The sequence below is a fragment of the Diadema antillarum genome, unplaced genomic scaffold, assembly GCF_040938485.1.
Source record: "Diadema antillarum isolate AM-2024a unplaced genomic scaffold, OU_Dant_1.0 seq00000016_RagTag, whole genome shotgun sequence".
NCBI lineage: Eukaryota > Metazoa > Echinodermata > Echinoidea > Diadematoida > Diadematidae > Diadema > Diadema antillarum.
The window spans coordinates 375,365-396,264 of NW_027271136.1; the positions used below are offsets into that span (position 1 = coordinate 375,365).

At 38.9% G+C, this 20,900-nt stretch overlaps 1 protein-coding gene across 1 annotated transcript in view; it reads left to right on the plus strand.

Annotated features, from left to right (window-relative positions):
- LOC139725145 (eukaryotic elongation factor 2 kinase-like) overlaps nucleotides 1-14,132 on the plus strand; it is a 58,607-nt gene extending 44,475 nt beyond the window's left edge. The window contains exons 4-14 of the mRNA XM_071636231.1: nucleotides 853-890; nucleotides 1,507-1,678; nucleotides 2,854-3,003; nucleotides 3,808-3,868; nucleotides 4,481-4,680; nucleotides 5,257-5,574; nucleotides 7,132-7,257; nucleotides 8,060-8,248; nucleotides 9,134-9,258; nucleotides 11,683-11,861; nucleotides 12,633-14,132. Coding sequence (XP_071492332.1) covers nucleotides 853-890; nucleotides 1,507-1,678; nucleotides 2,854-3,003; nucleotides 3,808-3,868; nucleotides 4,481-4,680; nucleotides 5,257-5,574; nucleotides 7,132-7,257; nucleotides 8,060-8,248; nucleotides 9,134-9,258; nucleotides 11,683-11,861; nucleotides 12,633-12,742 — 1,668 coding nt within the window. The 3' untranslated portion in view covers nucleotides 12,743-14,132. The remainder of the gene's footprint in view (nucleotides 1-852; nucleotides 891-1,506; nucleotides 1,679-2,853; nucleotides 3,004-3,807; nucleotides 3,869-4,480; nucleotides 4,681-5,256; nucleotides 5,575-7,131; nucleotides 7,258-8,059; nucleotides 8,249-9,133; nucleotides 9,259-11,682; nucleotides 11,862-12,632) is intronic.
- The last annotated feature ends 6,768 nt before the right edge of the window (nucleotides 14,133-20,900 follow it).

Below are 20,900 nucleotides of genomic sequence, written 5' to 3' on the forward strand. Positions count from 1 at the left end.
GCCGTTATAAGCAGGTGGCCGCTATAGAGACTAAGACAGGTTTGACTGTACTTTTGAAACAAATTATACTGAACAATGATGATGACATAGGGGACTCACATATTTCAGAAATGTAGCCGGGTAATTCCATTGACAATACCTCTTGCTTGCAAGTTCACCTGTGTATAATCTAATCTATGCATGCCTTATTTTTTTGTTCTGATTCCTTGAGCCTCTACTCATGCATTCTTATGGTGAGGCAGCCATGTCATAATCTTTGTTCATTACAATTTGTTATATATTTTGAAAACATTCTTATTCTTAATCCCAGTCACTATAAATTCTGAAATTCCGTACTCAGTATAACTAATTTATAGTTGTTTATATGTAAAAATCTGAAAATCATGTGGAGGTCTCCTTTAAGAAGGCTTCAGGAGCACTCTGAATGCCCTTTATAAATGGGATGTAGGACAGTCATAACATTGTTATCATATTTCTGTTTTAGATTAGACTTTTGTAAAATGATACAATCACATCAATATCCTGTTATGTGAAGACTCTTGGGAAATTTTATCTTTAGGAGGATTTCATATTGATCTCTTTTGAATACTTTGTGCATCTTGGAAATTGAGATTCTGTGCTTCAACAGTATGCAATCATGAAAATATCAATTATAAAAAGAGATAAATTCACACAAAATGCAAGTTGGACTTGAACTGAAAATGTATATCACTTATAGTGTCATAATATTTGCATTAGTTATCATACAGACCTAGAGCTACTAACATCTCATGTCTTGAAATTGCAAATTTCTGGAATCTATGCTTTGTTAGAATCTTATGCATTTAATTCTGTCTTACTCCTTCTTTTCAGGCCTTTGCACATGGGGCAATGCGAGAATGCTTCAGAATGTAAGTACAGTGTACCTAAATTAAATTGCCTACATTTTCTGATTTGACTCTATATGCAGATGAATAAATGATGTATATAAAATGATGTCCACACTGTCTCATACAGTCATATATTTCCTATTAAGAATAGATAAAGGAAACAAACAATGTGCAGTTTGCCTGGATTTCTGATAAGGATTTTTTTCTCCTAATCTACAGGATTTAGCATGGTAAAGATGCCGATAGTTTGCAGTCATCATGCTGGACCATACCTCTAATTGAAGGGGACTTATTAAAGCACCAATGTGACATGTGGTTGAGTCACTAGTCCTGCTACCAGCAGCCAAGCTTTGCGAAAATCAGATCTTTGTCTCACACATTGATATACTTACGACAGTGTTGTTGAGCCCCTGCTATAGATATCCTATATGCCAATAGAAATCATTATGTTTAATAGTAGCAGACTGATATAATACTACATCTGAGAACTAGGTGTGCAAATTATTAAGTGTTTTTATGATTGCTAGACCTTTGCAATATGAAAACTGTACCAAACACCTGTTACATTGCAACAGCATTAAACAGGGAACCAAAACCAAAACAAAACCAAAAGCCCTGTAATTATTGTCATCATCAGGAAGAAACTGTCAAACTTCTGCAAGCACCTGGACTGGAAGCATGCAGGGAACTTTGTGGCCAAGAGCTACATGGAGACAGTGGACAGAGACGTCTACTTCCAGGATGTACGCCTCCAGATGGATGCCAAGGTCTGGGGTGAGGAGTTCAACAGACACAACCCTCCCAAAAAGGTCAGTTATCTCCCACTATCTGTCCATCTCATTTAGGGTCCCTCATCTCCGAATTTTTTTCCTGGTCCTGTTTATTCCTGCAGTGTCTCTCTGTCAGATAAACAGATATATACTTTGTGAGCCCTAACCCTATTTCACACTTGTGATTTAAGTCCAGACTTTTACTTACCGCTGCCCTCTAGATATATAATTTTCTGAAGAGCTTGAAGTTGCTAATATGTCACGTGTAACAGGACATTAGCAGTTGTTCAAAAGTCACACAAGATATCTTTATATCATTATGCTTGGTACACTTAATTATCTGCGCCAAAGAAGTTATATTTTTGTTGGTGTTGGTTTGCTTGTTTGTTTGCAAAAAAAAAAAAACCTCGAAGAGTAGTGAATGGATTTGGATGAAACTTACAGGAAAAGTTTATACAGACACAAAGAACAGATGATTAAACTTTGGTAAGTAATCTATGAATTTTCATGGATTTTTGAAGGATTTTTTTTTTTTTTGTCATTTGGCAAATAGGGTCAATAAACTTGGGGGATTCAAGCTGCGCGTGATTTGAGGCTTGATGTATACGTGCACTATAGCATGGCTCTGCTTGAGGCGCTGCGCAGCAGGATGCTGATGAGGTAAACACCACGCTGTCTTTCAATAGGATATTGGGCGATTTTCAGCATATGTGTACATTGTTGGATATGAGCTGCTTGGTGGAAGTCTGAACTCTGCGAGTGCTTTTGTAGTTCTGTTTTGAGGTTTTATATTATAGTATCCTGATGAGGTAAACACAACACTTCTTTCAATAGGATATTACAGCCAGTTATTATATAATGATATTCCCCTGAATCCTGCCCTCTTGTACAGAAAAAAAAAAAGGATAAAAATTTCAGTGGAGAGAGTGACCAAGGTATTAAATTTTCATGGAATTTTGTTTTTCTTGAGGTCATAGTAACAAGCTGTCCACACCATCAGTGTCTTCTGAATTCATTCTATATCCACTTTGTAAATCTTTGCTGTTGCTATGTCGGGCAAGTCTTGACAGCTTTCTGGTTTTCAGGAACAACTATAGATATAAAGAGATGCATACAGTTTAACAATTTTTGTCAAGTAGTCTCTGCAGTGAAACCCATAAATGATTGTATCAGTTTCTTGATGCTGATGTTCATTTATTTGTGGCCCTTTTTAGGTGGACATTTTCCAGATGGCGGTGCTTGAGTTCAGTAACCGGCCGGGAAAGCCTCTCTTCCATCTGGAAAGCTACATCGAGGGCAAGTACATCAAGTACAACTCCAACTCTGGTTTTGTGCGTGACGAGGCACTTCGCCAAACTCCGCAGGTTGGCTCAGCCTCTAAATTAGGCTTTTCTTTTCATTTTGGTCTCTTTCTGTCTCTCTCTATCTCTTTCTATTTCTCTTTTCTTTTAGTCATTTTTTTTTTTTTTTTGTCTTTGTCGTAAGTTTTGTTTTTTATTTTTTTTTCTGTCTGAATGTCTCACTTAGTTTCTTTTTTTATCTGTTTCTGTCTTTATGTCTCTCTTCATTTCTAGTTCTGTTTTATATCTTTATGTCTCTCTTAGCAACATTTCTCTCTGTCAATCTATCTGTCTAACTGTTCTCGGTATCTGTATTGCTTTCTCTGTGTATATCCATCCATATGCTTCTTACATTGGATTTTGTTTGAAGTCCTAACAATCCTGCATGAGTTGTTCAACAGTGTGAAAAAAGAAGTCAAGACTACATTCTCTTTCTTTACTCCTGATATGTATTGTCCATACATCATTTGTGACAGGGCTAAGGTGGCTCAAACAATGTTTGGAGCATTAAATGCGTCATTGTCCTCTGTCATATGTGATACCTAATGCAGAGTTATGAAGAAATTGTGGTATATATGAGCTCTTTGTGAGCTCTGCTTTAATTTTTTTTTTTTAATGTCATTGCAAATGATTGGAAACAGAAGCCCTTTTCAATGCTTATATCTCATTTTTGAAGAGCATTAAGAGCTAGCATGTAACATTCTACCTTTTAAAGAAGCAGATAGGGTTGGAAGATGTTTTTGGTTGTGTTTTTATTTTCTGTGCATTTTTATTATTTTTTCCCCTGGTTTTAGAGTCATTTCCTGTTGTGTTTTTATTTGCATCCAGGCCTTCAGTCATTTCACCTTTGAGAGGTCAGGACACAAACTGATAGTGGTTGACATTCAAGGTAAGCTAACACACACACATACACACACATGCTCTCATGCACTTTAAAGCAGACATTCATGGATGCTATGTGATCGATTGTGTTAGTGTAGCAGGTACAATTCTAATGATATAAAAACTGTTACGTTATCTGTTCTGTACAATCAGAAAACGAGGTCTTTGTGTTTCAATGTAGGATGACTTGTTCATTCTTGTTTAGTGTTGTGTCACTTCAGGTTAGTGCAGTAGTTAGTATTCATCCCCCACATATAGCGTATGGGTGAAGTTGATTATCAAGACTTTTAAAGTTAATTTATTCGTTCATTCGTCAGTTTAATGTGAACTGTCATGTTAATTCATCACAACCTTAAGGCAGAATTGTAAATGATGCATAATGCTAGAGAGGAAACTTTAATCGAGTTTACCATAAAAATCACATGATATGATTTTCATAAAAATTGAAATTCATGAAGTCGAATCTTCATCGAAGTGACTGCAGTCCCAAGTAGATTGCATAATGGCTGTCTCATACTTGTAGTGGAATGACATTGATTTGGATTTTTGATTGAGAAAATTGAATAATGTGAGAAACAGAATAAAATTTATGATGCGGCAACCCACTTTGTGTTTGTAGGTGTGGGAGATCTCTACACTGACCCTCAGATTCACACCTCCACTGGGAAGGAATACAATGAGGGTAACCTGGGATGTCGTGGGATGGCGCTCTTCTTCGCTACCCACGCCTGCAACCAGATCTGCGAGCACCTGGAGTTGACCCCGTTTGACCTCCACAGCTCGGAAATCACCGACCATGAGAAATATGTTAAGCTGCAGGTGAGATTTTGGCATGTGCAGTTCGTTTGAAGTTTTATCTATGTCTGTAATGCTGAGTTCCCACTTTCGTGTGATTCCGCTACATACGTAACAACTGGCCATTAGCAGTTGATTGTGGAATTTGTGCCTATGTCTATCACAATCTACGCCACTGTTGAAATCGTGGTCTGAATCAGGGAGTAATCATTGTGATCTTATCAGATCTTGAGGTCAGTTGTGGCAATGGTGATGATGTAGAAAAGTTGTGGATGGTTGAGATATTGTTTACAATCAACATGATTGCCATGACTCACCTCAACATGTGATAAGATCTGATATGATTACCATCATTAGTCCTTGCTTCAGACCATGATTTCAATTGTGACGCAAATTGTGATAGACATGAACAAAATTCCACCATTGGCTACTAATGGCCAATCATGGCATGCATAGTAGATGGCACAACAGTGGGAACCCAGCGTTAGTGTTTTGTTTGTATGTTTGTTTATGTGTGGGCAAAGTCTGTATAGGCCTACTGTGTGATATCTGATCACACTAAATACCTGACTTGTCTGTTATCATACCATCTGCCTGCAGAAAGAGTCCAACACCATCTGCCGGGGCACGGAGAACAGGGTGTACAAGCCCCGGGCCCGCCCCTCCATCTCGCCTCTTGACATGACGCAGTTTGTCGTCTTTGAGCGCTCCAACTCCCAGATGTCGACAGACTCGGCCGACTCCAGCGTGGTGCTCTCACCAATTAGCGACTCTCCGCCCCGTCGAGTTTCCTTCCAGGAGCCTCCCTCCTCGCCGGACGACGTCGCCATGTCGATGTCGCCGCAGCCCAGCTATCTGGAAAACTTCCGCCGGCAGACGCGCTTCAGGACAGACTCAGAAAGTGAGACCCTGGCAGAAGTAAGTCATCTTTTTTTTTTAGCCTGCCCAGTTTTGATTCATCATTCAACTGTGTCTCCGTCTCCTTGAAAACAACAACCCTCTTTGTGCAAGTGCCTGTCATTCCTGCAGATTTTTACCCTTGGATCAAATACTTATCAGAATAATGAGCTAAAACTTTTAGAAAGTTATAGTTTGTTTGACATTTGTATGTGAGAAATACTTTACTTTCGTTCATGCTGAATATGTCCATTGATCAAAGTGATAGACACATCAAATTGATGATTTGATGTGGTAGCCATCAGCATGGCAAGATGCCAGAAAACATTTTGGAAGCTTGCTTGCTCTGGAAAGATATAATTTCTCTAGAGAAGACATACTTATTTTAAGAAGAACTGTATATTATTCAAATTTTCTATTTTGGCAATACATTGCTGTTTGATTGAAAGTGGGTAAAGTGCAGCTCAAAGTGACAATGCAAGAAATAAATACTGTAAAAGTGGAAATTTTTGCAGTGTTGAAATCTTCGCGCATTTCGCGCTACCAGAAGCTAGCATGAAGATAAAAACACAGGAGAATTTGTGCGTGCTATGTGACCCAGTAGTTGATGTCTTGTTTCCGCGAAATTAAAAACACGCGAAACTCTTCTTATCTGGCTAAGCGCGAAAAATAAGTCGCACGAAAATATCCACTTTTACAGAATATTAGAAAATGGGATATCTAATCTTTCGGAAACCTCACTTATGCGAAGCAAAAGTGAGGTTCTGTAGCATCCCTGCCTCTAGCAGCCTCAAGCAGCCTGTGAGCTGAGTGTAGACAACCAGAATGCATCAAAGGCAATCAGGGGCCCGTTTCATAAAACTTGTCATCAGTGACAACTGCCACATTTCTGTGACAAATCTGCTCTCAGCCAATCAGATGTAAGGATTTCAGTAGCTTGTCACATCTATGACAACTTGTCACTGATGACAAGTTTTATGAAACGGGCCCCTGATCTGATCAGGCTCTGAAATCACCTACAGAGGGTGGTTTTAGCACCCCCTATTGTCGCCTTGGAGATGCTCGGCTCTAATATAGAGACTACAGATGTCAAGAAGTAGCTTTTTTTCCAGCCAGGAAGCTAATCACTGAAAGTCATTGCCCAATGTGACTCACTGCCAATAAACATTGCACAACTTCCACACTTCCGCACTCATCACATTTGCAGTAAAATTACACATGGTATTCAAAAACATGCGCCATTCATTGCAGGGGAACTCAGTTGCCATGAAAACAGAGCCGGTCACAGCTTATTTGGGTGAAATGTGAGTGGGCAGCCCAAGCAATGTAAGCAAACAAGCGATTGATTTTCGAAAGGGTTTTTCTGATTTTGGCTATAGCTTAAATGGGTTATGATATTGGGAGATCTTTGAAGTGTATACTACCGATCTTAGTGATATGACTTATGAAAAAGTAGTATTTTGGGCGTGATTGCAAAACCTCTGTTGTTCAGTTCATGGTTATATTAAGATGAGATTTAACAGAGAGATGAACTGATATGTTAAAAACTCATTGAGGTTTCACTTTTGTTCTGGCCAGGATGAAGAGAAGCGGGCTCGGTTTCTGGAGAGAAACGTGAACCACCGACCCTCATGTGTCAACCTGGAGGTCCAGCTGAGGAAATCTCTCCTCATTAAGAACACGGGGGGATCCATTCTGGGACAGGTGAGTCAAACGTAAAGTTTTGTGAAGTAACTTTTGCATATTCTAGTAAAGCCTGTAATCATGAAGAAATTGGGATTTATTTATTTATCTGTCTATCTATCCATCTATCTATCTATCTATCTATCTATCTATCTATCTATCCATCTATCTATTTATTTATTTGGTTGTTTTGTATCTGCCTTTCTCTTTGTCCTTTCACAGCCAAAATGTACTGATATAAACATCATCAATCCAACATTTTGTTAGTATCAACAGAGGACTTTCACCTGAAATCTTTGAGGCATGTGATGTGTAACCAGCATGATTACATGATCACTTCAGAAGCAGAAGGTCATTACTCCACACATTTTCTGTACATGCCTGTGGGATACATGATGAAGGGTTAGGTGTGTCAGAAGAAGACATTGCATAAGCATGAGGTGGGCAAGTGCGTAGCACAAGAAATGAACTCCTTTTTCATTTGCATTTACATTGTATGTTTCTCTTGCTCACCGTAATAGGCATTTGGGCAACTGCCCCATACTGTTTACAAGCAGGTGTTCATTCACATTACTTGCCCTAATATGGGTGTTAGTTGCCCCAGGCAATTGGGCCAGTGGGTTGGAAGCACCCTGCCTTCTGAGCAATTATTGTGACAAGTTCTTCCCACTTTTATCAATTTTACTCAATAGTTTGATATCATCCTCCATACATCAACCATCCTTGATCCTTCCCCACTCTTATCAATTTTGCTCAATAGTTTGCTAATGTCTTCCATGCATTGACCATCTGTGGTCGGTGCCTCTCTGCTTTCATCAATCAGATCCACCTGGACTTGGCCAAGTACCACGAGATGGGTCGCCTGGCGCCCGACGATAACAGCCGCAACATGGAGGCCGCCATCTACCACCTGCGCCATGCCGCAGACTGTGGGGTGCTGGAAGGCATCATAGCCATGGCGAGGATCTGTCTGCAACTCACCCATGATATCCTCACAGAAGTCGTGGTTCCAGTAAGCATTTCAACAGAGCTGTCAATTACTGTAATAGTTCAAATTTTCGCAGTGTCCAATTTTTTGAACGTTTTGCGCAACCAGAAACTAGCATGAAAGTAAAAGCACGCGAACATGTTTGTATGCCATATGTTTGTGTAGTTGATGTCTTCATTCAGCGAAATTAAAAACGTGCAAAACTCATCTTACCCGGCCGAGCATGAAAAATTCCTCACGTGAAAATATCCACTTTTACAGTGATATGTCTTTCTGCTATTTAGCCTGTTTTTATTCATCAATAATCTTTAAAAAAGTCTGTTTTTCTTTTTCTGAATTTCATTCCGCTTGTGCTATATGAATATTTTTTTCCAAGTTTTCAAACAGAATATGTTTTTGCAGTGCAGGAGGATTTTATACCTCCGCCCTGAGGTGCCTTAAGGGTGCCTGAAGGCCTGGCTTCATTTGTAGAGGTTGTGCCGTAGTAGTCCAACGGGTAGGCCATGGTGACACAATAGGGATTGGGTAATCTGTATTCATGGACAATTGGTTTTCAGACATATGTGACAAGTAGCAAAGTAAGCACAGTAAGGGTTAAATGGTCGTCTTAGCAACAAGTAGACATAATATCAGTGAAGCAGAAGAAAATTTACCAGATGTTTAGTTGTAAGAGTAAGAGCACGAATGTAGGTAAAAGTAATGTTGATAATGATTGTAGCAAGAATGAAAACAGTAATAAGAAGGAGAATCAAAGGAGGAGGAGGAGGTTGATGGAGTAGTGGTTATAATTTTGATATTTGTATGAAAAGCTTAACACTTGGGTTTCGACAAGAGTGAATGGGACCCACGACCAAAGTTCCACAGCTGCTCAAATCACCCCGTTTTTCTCTCTCGGTGTTCCATCTGCAGGAGAGTGATGATTACATCAACGAGGGGATGGACTACATGGAGATGGCATGTGATGCAGGGGACAGGGCAGCCATGTTGATTGTGGCTAGAGCCTATGACAATGGATTAAATCTTGGCAGTGCCAGGTGACAAGATCCTTCTCCACTCATCATGATACTGTAAAAGTGGAAATTTTCACGGTGTTGAAATTTTCGCGCATTTCGCGCAACCAGAAAGTAGCGCGAAAATAAAAGCACGCGAATATTTTTGCCTGCCATACGTTCCTAGGCTTGATGTCTTGATTCCGCGGATTTAAAAACACGCGAAACTCTTCTTACCCGGCCAAGCGCGAAAAATTAGTCACGCGAAAATATCCACTTTTACAGTACTCTCTATGTGCTTCAATTCGTCCCTTGTGTCTCACTCCACTACATTGACTGACTTGGATTTTTCTAGACATTTGAAGGTGTCAATCTGCATGTGAATTTTTTAGATGCAGGCCTTGAATTAACCGACGGCCACCGACGGCCATGGCCGTCGGTGCCCCTCTCGTTGGCCGCAATGCCTTTTGTTTTTTGATCAAAGTTACGGCCAAAAAAAATGTGCCCTTTTTCTTGGGGCCGTGGTGCCCTTTTAGAATGAAAATTATTATTTATGATGTATGATATGCCCTTTCTCAAAGTCTCTTTAATAAGCTTGAACAACTTTCCTGATCTCAAATATCATACCTTCAGTTCACTCGCGTCCCGCCTGTATATCTGATTCAAACTCAAAGTATCTTTCCGAGGTACGAGACGACGTGTACGTACATGTACGCCTGACCGGCTTTTACCGTCCCGACTGCCTCCGCAGCGCAGCGGCCGCGAGTATGTACTAGCTAGGCAGCGCATATTCAGATAGAGTAGTAAAGAGTGAACACCAAGTTCACCAAGAAAAAAGAAAAATCCCACGATGCCAAGGTGTGCCAGACTGGGGAATGGGGAGGGGTGGAGTAGAGACCAATCGACAGAAGAAACCGCGCGTACTGGCGCATTCTTGGAGGTCATGAACTGTCTGTCACAGACTAATCATAGCAATCTACATGCGCACGCAAATTCCTTTGCCTTGTGGTTTTGCCAGCCAGCTGTCGGAATGTGCTTTGAAGTTTCATGGCAGCCTGGCCTGGCTGGCCTGAAAGGGTGTCGAGTTTCAATCAATACCTACTGTTGTTTTATTCCTGTTTTAAAAAATGTCGTTTCACCTGATAGAAACGTGGAGATCGGGAATGTGTTACAGCTGTAGGGAAGAGGTTTTTGTTGTGTGTTGCACTTTGTGTGTGTGTGTGTGTGTGTTTGTTTGTTTTTCTCGGTTTGTTTTTCTTCTTTCTTTTTTCATAAACACCAAACATGCCCTTTCCAATGTCAGTTCGGGGAAACCCACTCACAAGGGGGGCCCCTCCTTATAAGTAACCCGTCCCCCTTATAAGTAACCCCGTCCCCCTTATAAGTAACCCCCGGGGCACCCCTTATAAGGAGTCTCCACGCTTTTTTGCAATGCAACGCGAAAATGAAAGGACTGCGGCAATTCGCTTGATTATGTCCATAAAGCTTCACAAGTTTCCTAGTTACTCACGAAATTTGAGCAAAATCGGTTCGAGGCATCATATCTAAAATCATGGATTTAAATGCGATGTCAAACGACCCATGCGAATGCTGAAATGCGAGCGATTACTGGCGTGAGTGTCGCCAGGCGCGGCGGCGCGGCAATGCTTGAGTGCAGACGTGGCGACTGAGTATGGAGACTTTCGTACCTTGAGTCCCTGATAGTTGATCTTGCACTGATAGCAATGAGCGTTTGGTTCACACCATTTTTAGTGTCCATACTACAATATATCTCGAGAATGTAAGGCTTCTGATTGATTGACATGAAATAGTGCTTTCTGAAGTGGAGAGTTGTAAATGGAGTCGTATCAAAGTATCATTTTTGGCACCCAAGTTACGAAATTTTTGAGAATAAAAACTCTGTGAAATATATGGGGTACACAGTACTTGTGCTTACTATACAGTTCTATGAGTAATCCATACCTGCGTGCTTTATGTGGATGTCATTCCTCTTCTGATTCAGTATTGGAGGACTAGGAAACATGAGTTACCGCTCTTATGTGACGTCATCCTCATTTGCCATTTATTATGGGAGATGTCAAATCTAAATGGGCTTTGCTAAAGTTTACAGTGTTTCAGTCCATGAGTGCAGCCTTACTTTTGTTGGGCCCTAGTTAGCCACACCGGCAAGTCCCATCCTCTGTTTTTAAAATGGTAACTGATTGACAAATTGCCCACAATAGACATATGTAAATACCAACCATTCAGTGTTTTAGTAGTAGCTCATGATCGAAAATATGGACATACATTGAAAAAAAAAAAACCAACTTGATAAAAAAACAACTGGATACATCCTAACATCCGACTGTACCCCACCCATGGAAGACCAGCTATTGCAGCTGACTATGGGCTATCCACCCATCTTCTCAGATGGAACTGAAACAAACAATGATTTTAATGTCCTTTATTCTCTGACCTCTCTCCGACCAGGGAGCGCTCCTGGCTGGAAGCCATGCACTGGTACGAAGAGGCCGTCAACTGCACCAGTGACGACGAGGACGGCCACTTTGACGCCACCATGGAGGACCCCAACTACCAGATCAACGCCCGCATGGCCGAGATGTATCGCAGCGGGGGACCCGACCTCGACAAGAACCCGGAGAGAGCAGGTGAGAGCTTTGTCTGGCAGTCAGTGAAAGCCAAATATTCCAGTCATGAAAAGATAGCCTCTCATCATCTCCATTCATCACTACTACAAACACCAGTTCCATGCAGCTACTCTTATGATAGGATTAACAGAGATGCCAGCTGTTTCTTTTCTGTTGTATTTTGTACTTTTTTTTGGATGGGGGGGGGGGGGGCAAAAATACTGCAGATTTCATTTAAAATACTGGTTTTCCCTAATGGTATTACTACACATGTATGTCTATTTCAGGATGGTGAAAGTACTGTTATTCCACCAAAAATATGCCTTTTCAGCCCTCCGAATACTGCAATGCTATTTACAAAGTTGGCATCCCTATGTCAGTGAGATACATGGAATGAATGGTATGGAAGGTTATCCCAGTAAATTATACCATTCTCTGAAATTTGCAATTATGTAGCACAAGAATGTATCACTGAGTACTGGTAAGTCATTTTGTATGCGTGTTCCACATATTTTCAGAATATGGCTGCTATGACATATCCTGGCTAGGGCTTTTTCAAGCAAAAGCCCCAGTGTATTTTTAGTAAAATCTAAACACAGATTCTTGTCTTTGCTTGTAATGAGTGATTAATGCCATATCAGTACTCCTGTTGTAGATGATTCTGAAATGAAATGGATATTCTGCTTTTGTATTGTGGTCGTGCCATCCAAAGCTGTACATGAACCTTGAAAGTAAATGTGTGCACCGTTTTTGTTCTCCCCCTCCCCCCCCCCCCCCCCTTCCCTCACAAAGCCGAGCTGTATAACGAGGCCGCAGAGGGCGCTGTTGCAGCGATGAAGGGCCGTCTCTCCAACAAGTACTTCATGCTGGCTGAGGAGTGCTATGGGGAGATGGAAGAGTGAGATGGCTTACGGATGAAGCAGAGAGAGAGAGGGGGAACGGGGGGACAGGTTCTCATCCAGCACACCTCATCTCTCAAGCCAGATATGTATTCAGCCATCATAAGGTCAAATGGATCATCCCACCAGTGTGTTAAGATATAATCAGAAGAATGTAATTTGTAAGCTTCTTTTATTTTTTACTTTTATTTTCACTGTTTTGCAATTCATGTAGTATTAAACACTGAAAAAATGTTGAGATTATTGTTCTTGCTTTGAGGAATTTAGAATATTAATCTTGTTTGAACATCCATACAGTGTGGGGGTGGAAGGTTTCATGAGTGAGTAGCATTGGACTAAAGATTGCTGTATGTCAAGAATGTGATGAAGTCTTAAGGAATGTCAAAATATTTTGTCTGTGTGATTTCCTGAAGTGTACAAACAATGTATTCCTTCATGTCAAACTGATGAGGGATATTTGGAAATGACATCTGGATGGTTAAACAAATTCACATTCATGTACAAAGCACTGAAAAAACCCCAACACAAATGTTGTTAGAGATTGCTATGCCTGGGGTTGCACAAGAATTTAGGAGATTTCCCCCTTGTGGCTTGTAAGACTAAAATGTTGGGCTGCAGAGCCTTCCATGAATGATCATGTCTATCACAGGTCTGTAAACTTGTACCTTGGCTGGTAGGCAAACTGAAATACTATACTCCAGGAGACGGAACCTTAATTTATTTATCGTAACGCTCACAGTTGATTACATCCTCCTGATAGTAAGCTTAAAGTGAGAATTTGTTGGGACAAACTGAATTCTGAGGATTTTAATCTCATTTTTTTTTTTATCTTGTGTAGATACTTTCCTTTCTTTAGTAGCTACTGACTTTGGAAAAGCCAAGTGCAACATAGGCGCATATTTCGTGATATACAAAACATTCCTCGTTTGTGCATTTGTTAGATTCAGATATCTGCTTGGATAGGCAGAAGAGAAAATGACTGAAGTTTGAATTATAGTTCAAGATTAGCCAGGCTCAAGGAGTTTATGTAGTACTGATGTACAGCAGCACCTACTAAATGTTCTCGTGTGGAGAAATCTCTCGCTAGTATAACTCACTAGAAAATTTGCCAAAGTAGTGAATGAAATGATTGAAATAATTTCTGATGCAGCTCAAGTAGAAGATAAGTTAGTAGAAGGTAAGCTACTTTTTACTAGATTTGTGCCAACAGGTAACCAAAGTTGAATTTACCTCTTCCTATGTCTCCCCCTTCCCTAGAGAGTCGTACTTTTGTAGTGTACATAATGTAAGAATTCATTGCTTTGCTTGCTTTGAAGCTGCTCTTGGTGGTTGTCGCTGTAAATTGCATGGAGGAAATAGGAGGAATGGGAGTTTGCATTGTAAATAAGCTGACAAGCCTTTTTTTTTTGTGGGGGTGATCTGGGAGTACTCCAAGAGAGATGGAAAAAAAAATACAAACATCACGATTATGACATTTAAGGCCAAGCCGAAGGATCTGTCGGCAAATATGGTGTAATTGTGTTTGTGTGTATATAAGTTGCATAACTTTCCTGTTGCCAGTGGGAAGGGGTAGTTTCGATTATCAACACTTACTCCATGGATGTAATGCGTGTGTGTGTAGGTTACGGCTGAACAGTAAAAATATGTAGACCCACTATTCAAATGGATGTCTTTTCTCCATATCAGTCACATGCATATATATTGAAACGATTTCATTACATTTTCTCAAATTCTTGTGAAGGCTTACATTGTCTAATGCTGAGATGATCTGTAAGAAAATAATGTTAGTGATACTGCAGAGTTGCTTGTGAAGATCCTCTTTGGACAATGTCAAATTTGTGACATTGCATTTACAGAGCACATTTTGAGTAAAGTGACAGGCATCTGAATAAGATAGCTAGCTATCCTATTAGGTCCCCTTAGAATGGCATGTTAGATATCACTATGATATCAAAGTTACTATAACACTTGTGATATTTGTTCAATTTTTCTTTTAAACCATTAATAGGCTGTAGCTTACTTCCTTTACCTCTGGTTAGAATTAAACATTGTAGGTGAAGGTAATGTAGGTATTGAAAAGTTGTTGTTGATAAGCTTTCCTTGTCTGTTTATGGGTGTGTAAATTTCTGTGTTTTCTATGACACGGAAAGTCGCAGGTAGGATGAATATCAGCAATCAACAGTACACATACAGCTGTAGCTGCACAGAAAGAATGAATGAATGCTTGTCCTGTAGGACAGATTTTAATTTTTTGAGCACTGTGGTGCCTGTAGACAGATCAATTCCCCAAATGATAGATTTTGGTTAATATTTCAGTAAGCAGCCAGTAATATTCGAGCCTGTTGTGCCATTATCCTGGTTTTATGTGCAATAGAAGAAAATTTTCTATGATAATACAGACATATGCTGTAATTGTCTAGAAATCTCATTTATATTTTCGTATCCTTGTACATATTTTTATGATAACAACTTGTCTGTAGCTAGAACCTTCTCAACACTAGGCTTACTGTGAGGATAGCTCCCATTTTGTACCAATGTCCTTTAGAAAAATTTAGTCTCTCATATTATTTGCAATGCAAGTGCTGTAATACTGGTTAGACTTGGCAAGAGCAATATGTACAGTTTATGCTGTTACTCTTATTGGAAGATGGTACGGTGCACTCCAATTATAACGAACATGGTTGTGACGTAATGCTTTTTGCATGGAAGTACAGAATATACAGAACCACCACCAACATCTTTCCAGTGCCCACACTGCCCCTGAATGTGTGCCTCATGAATTGGACTTGTCAGCCACATCCGGGCCCATGAGAGACGGTAGCACAATCAAGAATGACATCATCAACTCAATGGTCTACCAACATAGAATATACCGATTCAGGTCAAAGATTATCATCTATCAACATTTATGTACTTCACTTTTCGTGTACAACAAAATTTCGTTATAATGAAAGAAAACCGCCACTACCAGGGACTTCGTTGTAACGGGGGAGTGCACTGTACAGATGGTAGAAAGTGAGAGAGTATAGTTGCCAGTGGGTAATGGCAGACTTGAATGTTAACCCTTTCTCTGCCAGGCACTTTGTACAGTGTGTACAGTGCTATTTGGGTTTTCTGTATCAATCAACACTCAAAACACACAAAGGGTGAAGCATGTGCACTCTCTCCCACTGGTACTGTAAACTGAGGGATGTTCGCATGCATTTTAATTTCGCGAATTTTGCGAGAGCTAAGATTTGCGAAATTAAAATGCATGTGAAAGTTCTTGTCTACACTATACGTATTGAATGTTTTAGAGGCGACTCACGAAAATTTTGTGCCGCAAAAATATTGTGTTTTACAGTAATCAATCTCTCAGAGAGGCAGAGGAAAGGAGACAGACAAACAGACACACACACAAACACAGACGGACAGAGAGAGAGGTGTGTGTGGGGGGGGGGGATGGGGTGGGTGTCTGTCTGTTGAGAAAGAAGGAGGGACATGCATGCAGTAGCAAATGAGTGCATTTATGCTAACTATATACTCCAAATGAGAATGGTAAGAGCACTTTGAAACAGTAAGATGATGGCAAGTTCAGATTAAAGGAGCATGTCACCAGCGTAAACTTTGTGTGTTTATTACAGTCAATACTATCAACCAAAGTGTTGATGCATGTGCTCATTTGATATTCAGTATGGATAGGTTTATAATCTATACAGTCATTCTGCTTAGTAATATTTCTTTATTGTTATTTCCACTCAATTCCAAATAGCTAGCAGGTCTCAATGTTGATGCTTGTTGTCTAGTGTGACTATTCTTCAGTAAGTAATGGCAGATAAACAACATATTGGTTTTGACACAGCTTCATATAGCTTGCCATTTTCACACCAATCAATGATTCAGAAGTAAGAAGGTACTCAATAGCAAACTGATTACTTGTTCAGGAACGATTCACAAGACTCATAACTATCGCACAAACACATCATAGCACTATACTGCATCATCTCATCTACTTTTCGTCTATCTCAGGGACATATTTTATAGGAGAATACTCTGATTTGTTAAATTGATTCATTGGTTAAATGTAAAATAATCAATTCCGAATATGAACTTTCCAAATGTAACATCCCATGATTTCACATGCAAATTTGTATTTCATTTTTTAAAGATTCCAATAATTATGAGACACACCTGTGATGTCACTGGGCATGTCAACTTGACATAATGCAGCATACATTGTACAATAATTATTGTTTTCCAACACATTTGATAAGGATTGCATCGTACCTTGTACAATAATTGATGTTTTCCTACACATTTGACAAGAAGTACTGTATCGTAATCATGAGTTCACAGGTAATCATTTCCTTTCCATGGATTCACAGAATGCGATAAGGTATGCAATAAAGTTGTACTGTTTGTGATGTACAGAATGCACCATGTATCAATGTCAAATGTAAAAGCATTTCTGTAGTTGGCAAGTTATCCTCCAAAGAACACTATCTGTTCTGTGAGAAAACGCAGAACACGTAGTGACATTTAGTGACATGCTATTAACGGAAGTTGTACAATGTTAATTCAAGAGTGACTGGTCACTAAAAAAACAAAAAACAAAAAAACAAAAAACTGAACAAAAACTTGTAAATGCGAAGATTGTGACAAAGAGGAACTTACCAGTACATTTTACGTTGTCTACTCTTTATTGTTGTCTTCAAACACATCCTTCATATCAGTAAGTCAAGATGTATAGGCGACACTGTGTACATATATGAAAAAATTCCATTCTTATTTTTTCCATCCACTTTCTTCTGATTTTCTTCTTCAGATAAGTGCTTCCTGTGATACGTTAGAGACACACTGCCAGTTTTACGTCAATTTCCAATTTTTTATATTGTCAATTGAATGTTGTTTGAATTTTGCCAGGGAACACTGAATTGATAAGTCTTTACACTCCCATCCTCCTGCAGTATCAATAGCTGGCAACTGTACATAAGGTCTGACTGAATGATTACACTTAGAGTCCCTGGTTTTTCTATTACCAGCTACCATGTCAAGAGATTCTCACTGATGTCTCAGAATATGTCACTCCATGTAAGCTGTAAAGAAAACTATTTTGTTTCTGAGTAGACAACTAGAAATTGATATATTAAAAACATGATTTACTGTTTGCAGACGAAACAAAAACCCAGCATCAGTGCTTTAAAATAGTTCTAATATGTGAGTTTGGGATAGAAGCATTTGAATCAGTATAATCAATGTGAAGTATTGTTAAATATGCAAAATGTGAACAATAGTTATAAGAAAAATGTTTCCAGACTAAACCGTCTACAGAAAAACAGTGATATCTCCTTATATTTTAGGATTTATTGCTAGATTTTTATATGGTAGGATGTTTTGTAATACAACTGACCTCCACGTATCGTCGTTGGGGTGACAAGACCTTGTATCTGAAATTTTGGTGAAAATGACTTTTTTGAATTAATGGTCAAATAATGGGTTAAGTGATGTCCTGTCCAAATCCCAACTGTCTTACTCCAAAAATAAAGCCACCACAGCATGTCAAAGGAAAGGCTTTCCCATTCGCTATAGTGCTTTGGCTGCCATGTTTTTTGGCTCTCCTGAACACTTGACATTTTGTAGATACGAGGTCTTGTCGTCCCAGCGACGATATGCGTCAAATGTGATATCTTAAACATTTTTTAAATCACTGCTCGCAAAGGTAAACAGGACCTTTAATAAGAAATGTTTTCAGTGATTGTGATTGGCTGCAATAATTACAGATAGGACAATTGTGACCCACGGAAAAACATATCTAAAAAACATATCTAAATATGGAAGATAAGAAACACTTAAAATATATTACGAGGGAAGGAGGTGAAATCTAATTAAATATTGCATCTGTCATGTCGTACCTGCCCTGTCTAATAATGCATACATTCTTTTATCTGGACAAACACTTAAATCTTATCTTTTTAAGGAAATGTAAATGTGCAGTAAGATAAAAATTGGACAGAATATTTACCACATCTCTAGGTCTCCAAGTTTGCTCTTACCAAAGTTAGTCTTGTACTAGTCCCACCCTCACAGCAGTATTTTGGATACTTTAAAGCTGCTACCAAAGTGAATTCAGACATACGTTGTTTTATGATTATATAATACCTAATGATGATCACTTACCCACAAATCTTACACAGATTAGAAGTATTGATGTCACAAGGAAGCACATACTTAACCTTTCTAATCTCTTGATAATTTTGACAAACAAAGTTTGTTATAAATTTCTACACTTTTGTACAAATGTATATATGTAACTTTGGTGAGTAAACACACCTTTATGGATTATATGACTCATGTATATACTTGTCCATTTCAAGCAATTACTGACATAATGCCAATTTCGTACTTTAATGTTTTTGCAAAATTCTTCTTTTTACCATGTCTTTAGAGAGTTGTGCACATATACGGCATTTAATAGGCAGGCATTCAGCTGTGTATTGTCACTGAATTTAACGTGAGTTTTCATGTCATGGCAAGGATATTCTTTTTACAAATGATTTTTACCATGTTGTAACCAAGTATGATTTCTTTACATCACTCAACAAACTGTTTTGAAATAATACAGTCAACCTGGCTTAAATCAACCTCACATAAGGTGAATAATCACCTAAGTTGAATGTCATTTCAAGTCCTCTTCTCCTTATGTTCTATTGATTTTAATCCCTTCTAAGTCAAATTTTTGCCAAGTCAAAGCTATTTCTTCAGTCCAAATAGATTAAATTTAGGCAAGGTTGACTGTACTAGTAATTCAGTGAATTGTATATGCATTGTCCTTTTTTTTTTCGTGATACAACATAAAAGCATGATTCTATTCCAATTGTTTGTACTGGGCATTACCATGATTCTGTGTATGGGTGTAGACTTCTCACTCCCCCCCCCCCCCAAAAAAAAAAAAAAACAATAAAGAATAGGCAAGAGGAAATATGATACCTTCTAATGAGCATGAGGGTCCTTGGGCAAAAATAAAGTGTATTTGAAAACTGAATATGAAATCCACATTTATATTAACTGAAATCTAATAAGACTCTGTTCTCACCAGTTTTGTACGGATTTCATGAATGAATTTATTAATATAAACACTACACAGTGGAAATCGTGTTCCCTTTATTTCCTTGATTGTCAATCTATCTGTCCAGTTCTTTCATCTGATTGGAACATTTCATATCCTCCAATGCAAGATAACACATCGCTCTGTGAATCAAACATGTTAGTGAAAGTTGGTCTGTTCATTATTTTGATTTGATTTTGTTCCGTTTATCGTGCTGAAGCGCGGAGTTTAGTCCATCTGCAAACTGCTCGTTGGAAACAAAACTGGTAGAATTTTGTGTCTTGGCTTGATGCCCATCAGTACAATCAGATTGAAGTTGATGTGTGCTCTCCTTTGTATTTTCTATCAAAAAGTGTATATTAAAATTGTGGGTTTTTTTTCAGACAATCCTTTCGTAAGAGTGAACTTTCCAATTCTCTCGTATCTTGAGTACTGCTTTATAAATCTATATCTATGTGGTATTATATGTCTTCTGTCTTTTGCAACCTTTCTTTCAAGTAAGAATAACTTTTGTTTTCATTTCCATGTTTGAAATATCTAAAGCTAATACATGGTATTATGTTGTAAAGCATTCTCTGCAAACAATAGTTTGCAATCATGGTTTTTGTTTTGCATGTAAAAATATGTTTTGAAGGAGTATACCATTACTTGGCTCAGCCAATATGGTGTTTTGCCAAAGGAGTTTGTTCAAAAGGGATGTGGCAACTGATGTGGATTACTTTGGGTATGTCATTTAAGGTAAGGATGATACAGTATTGCTTTGATGACATTCATAAAATGTCATTTGGTTCATTGAAACTGTCACCGTTATGATACTTTGCAGCCCACTGTGTAAATGACTATATACAGGTGTGCAGATGGTGTCGGTTTAGGACAAGATGGATGTAACTCCACATTGTTTGTGAGCTGTTCTTACGAGTCTCCAACTATGAATGAATGATGCGTAGCTATGATGTGATAAAGCAGGAAAAGTACCCTTGGTACCCAATGTACTTTTGGGTCATTGGAGGCGATGTGATGGAATAAAGTATGAACAAAAACAATATTTGTTGAACAATTTGTATAATTCATTCAGTG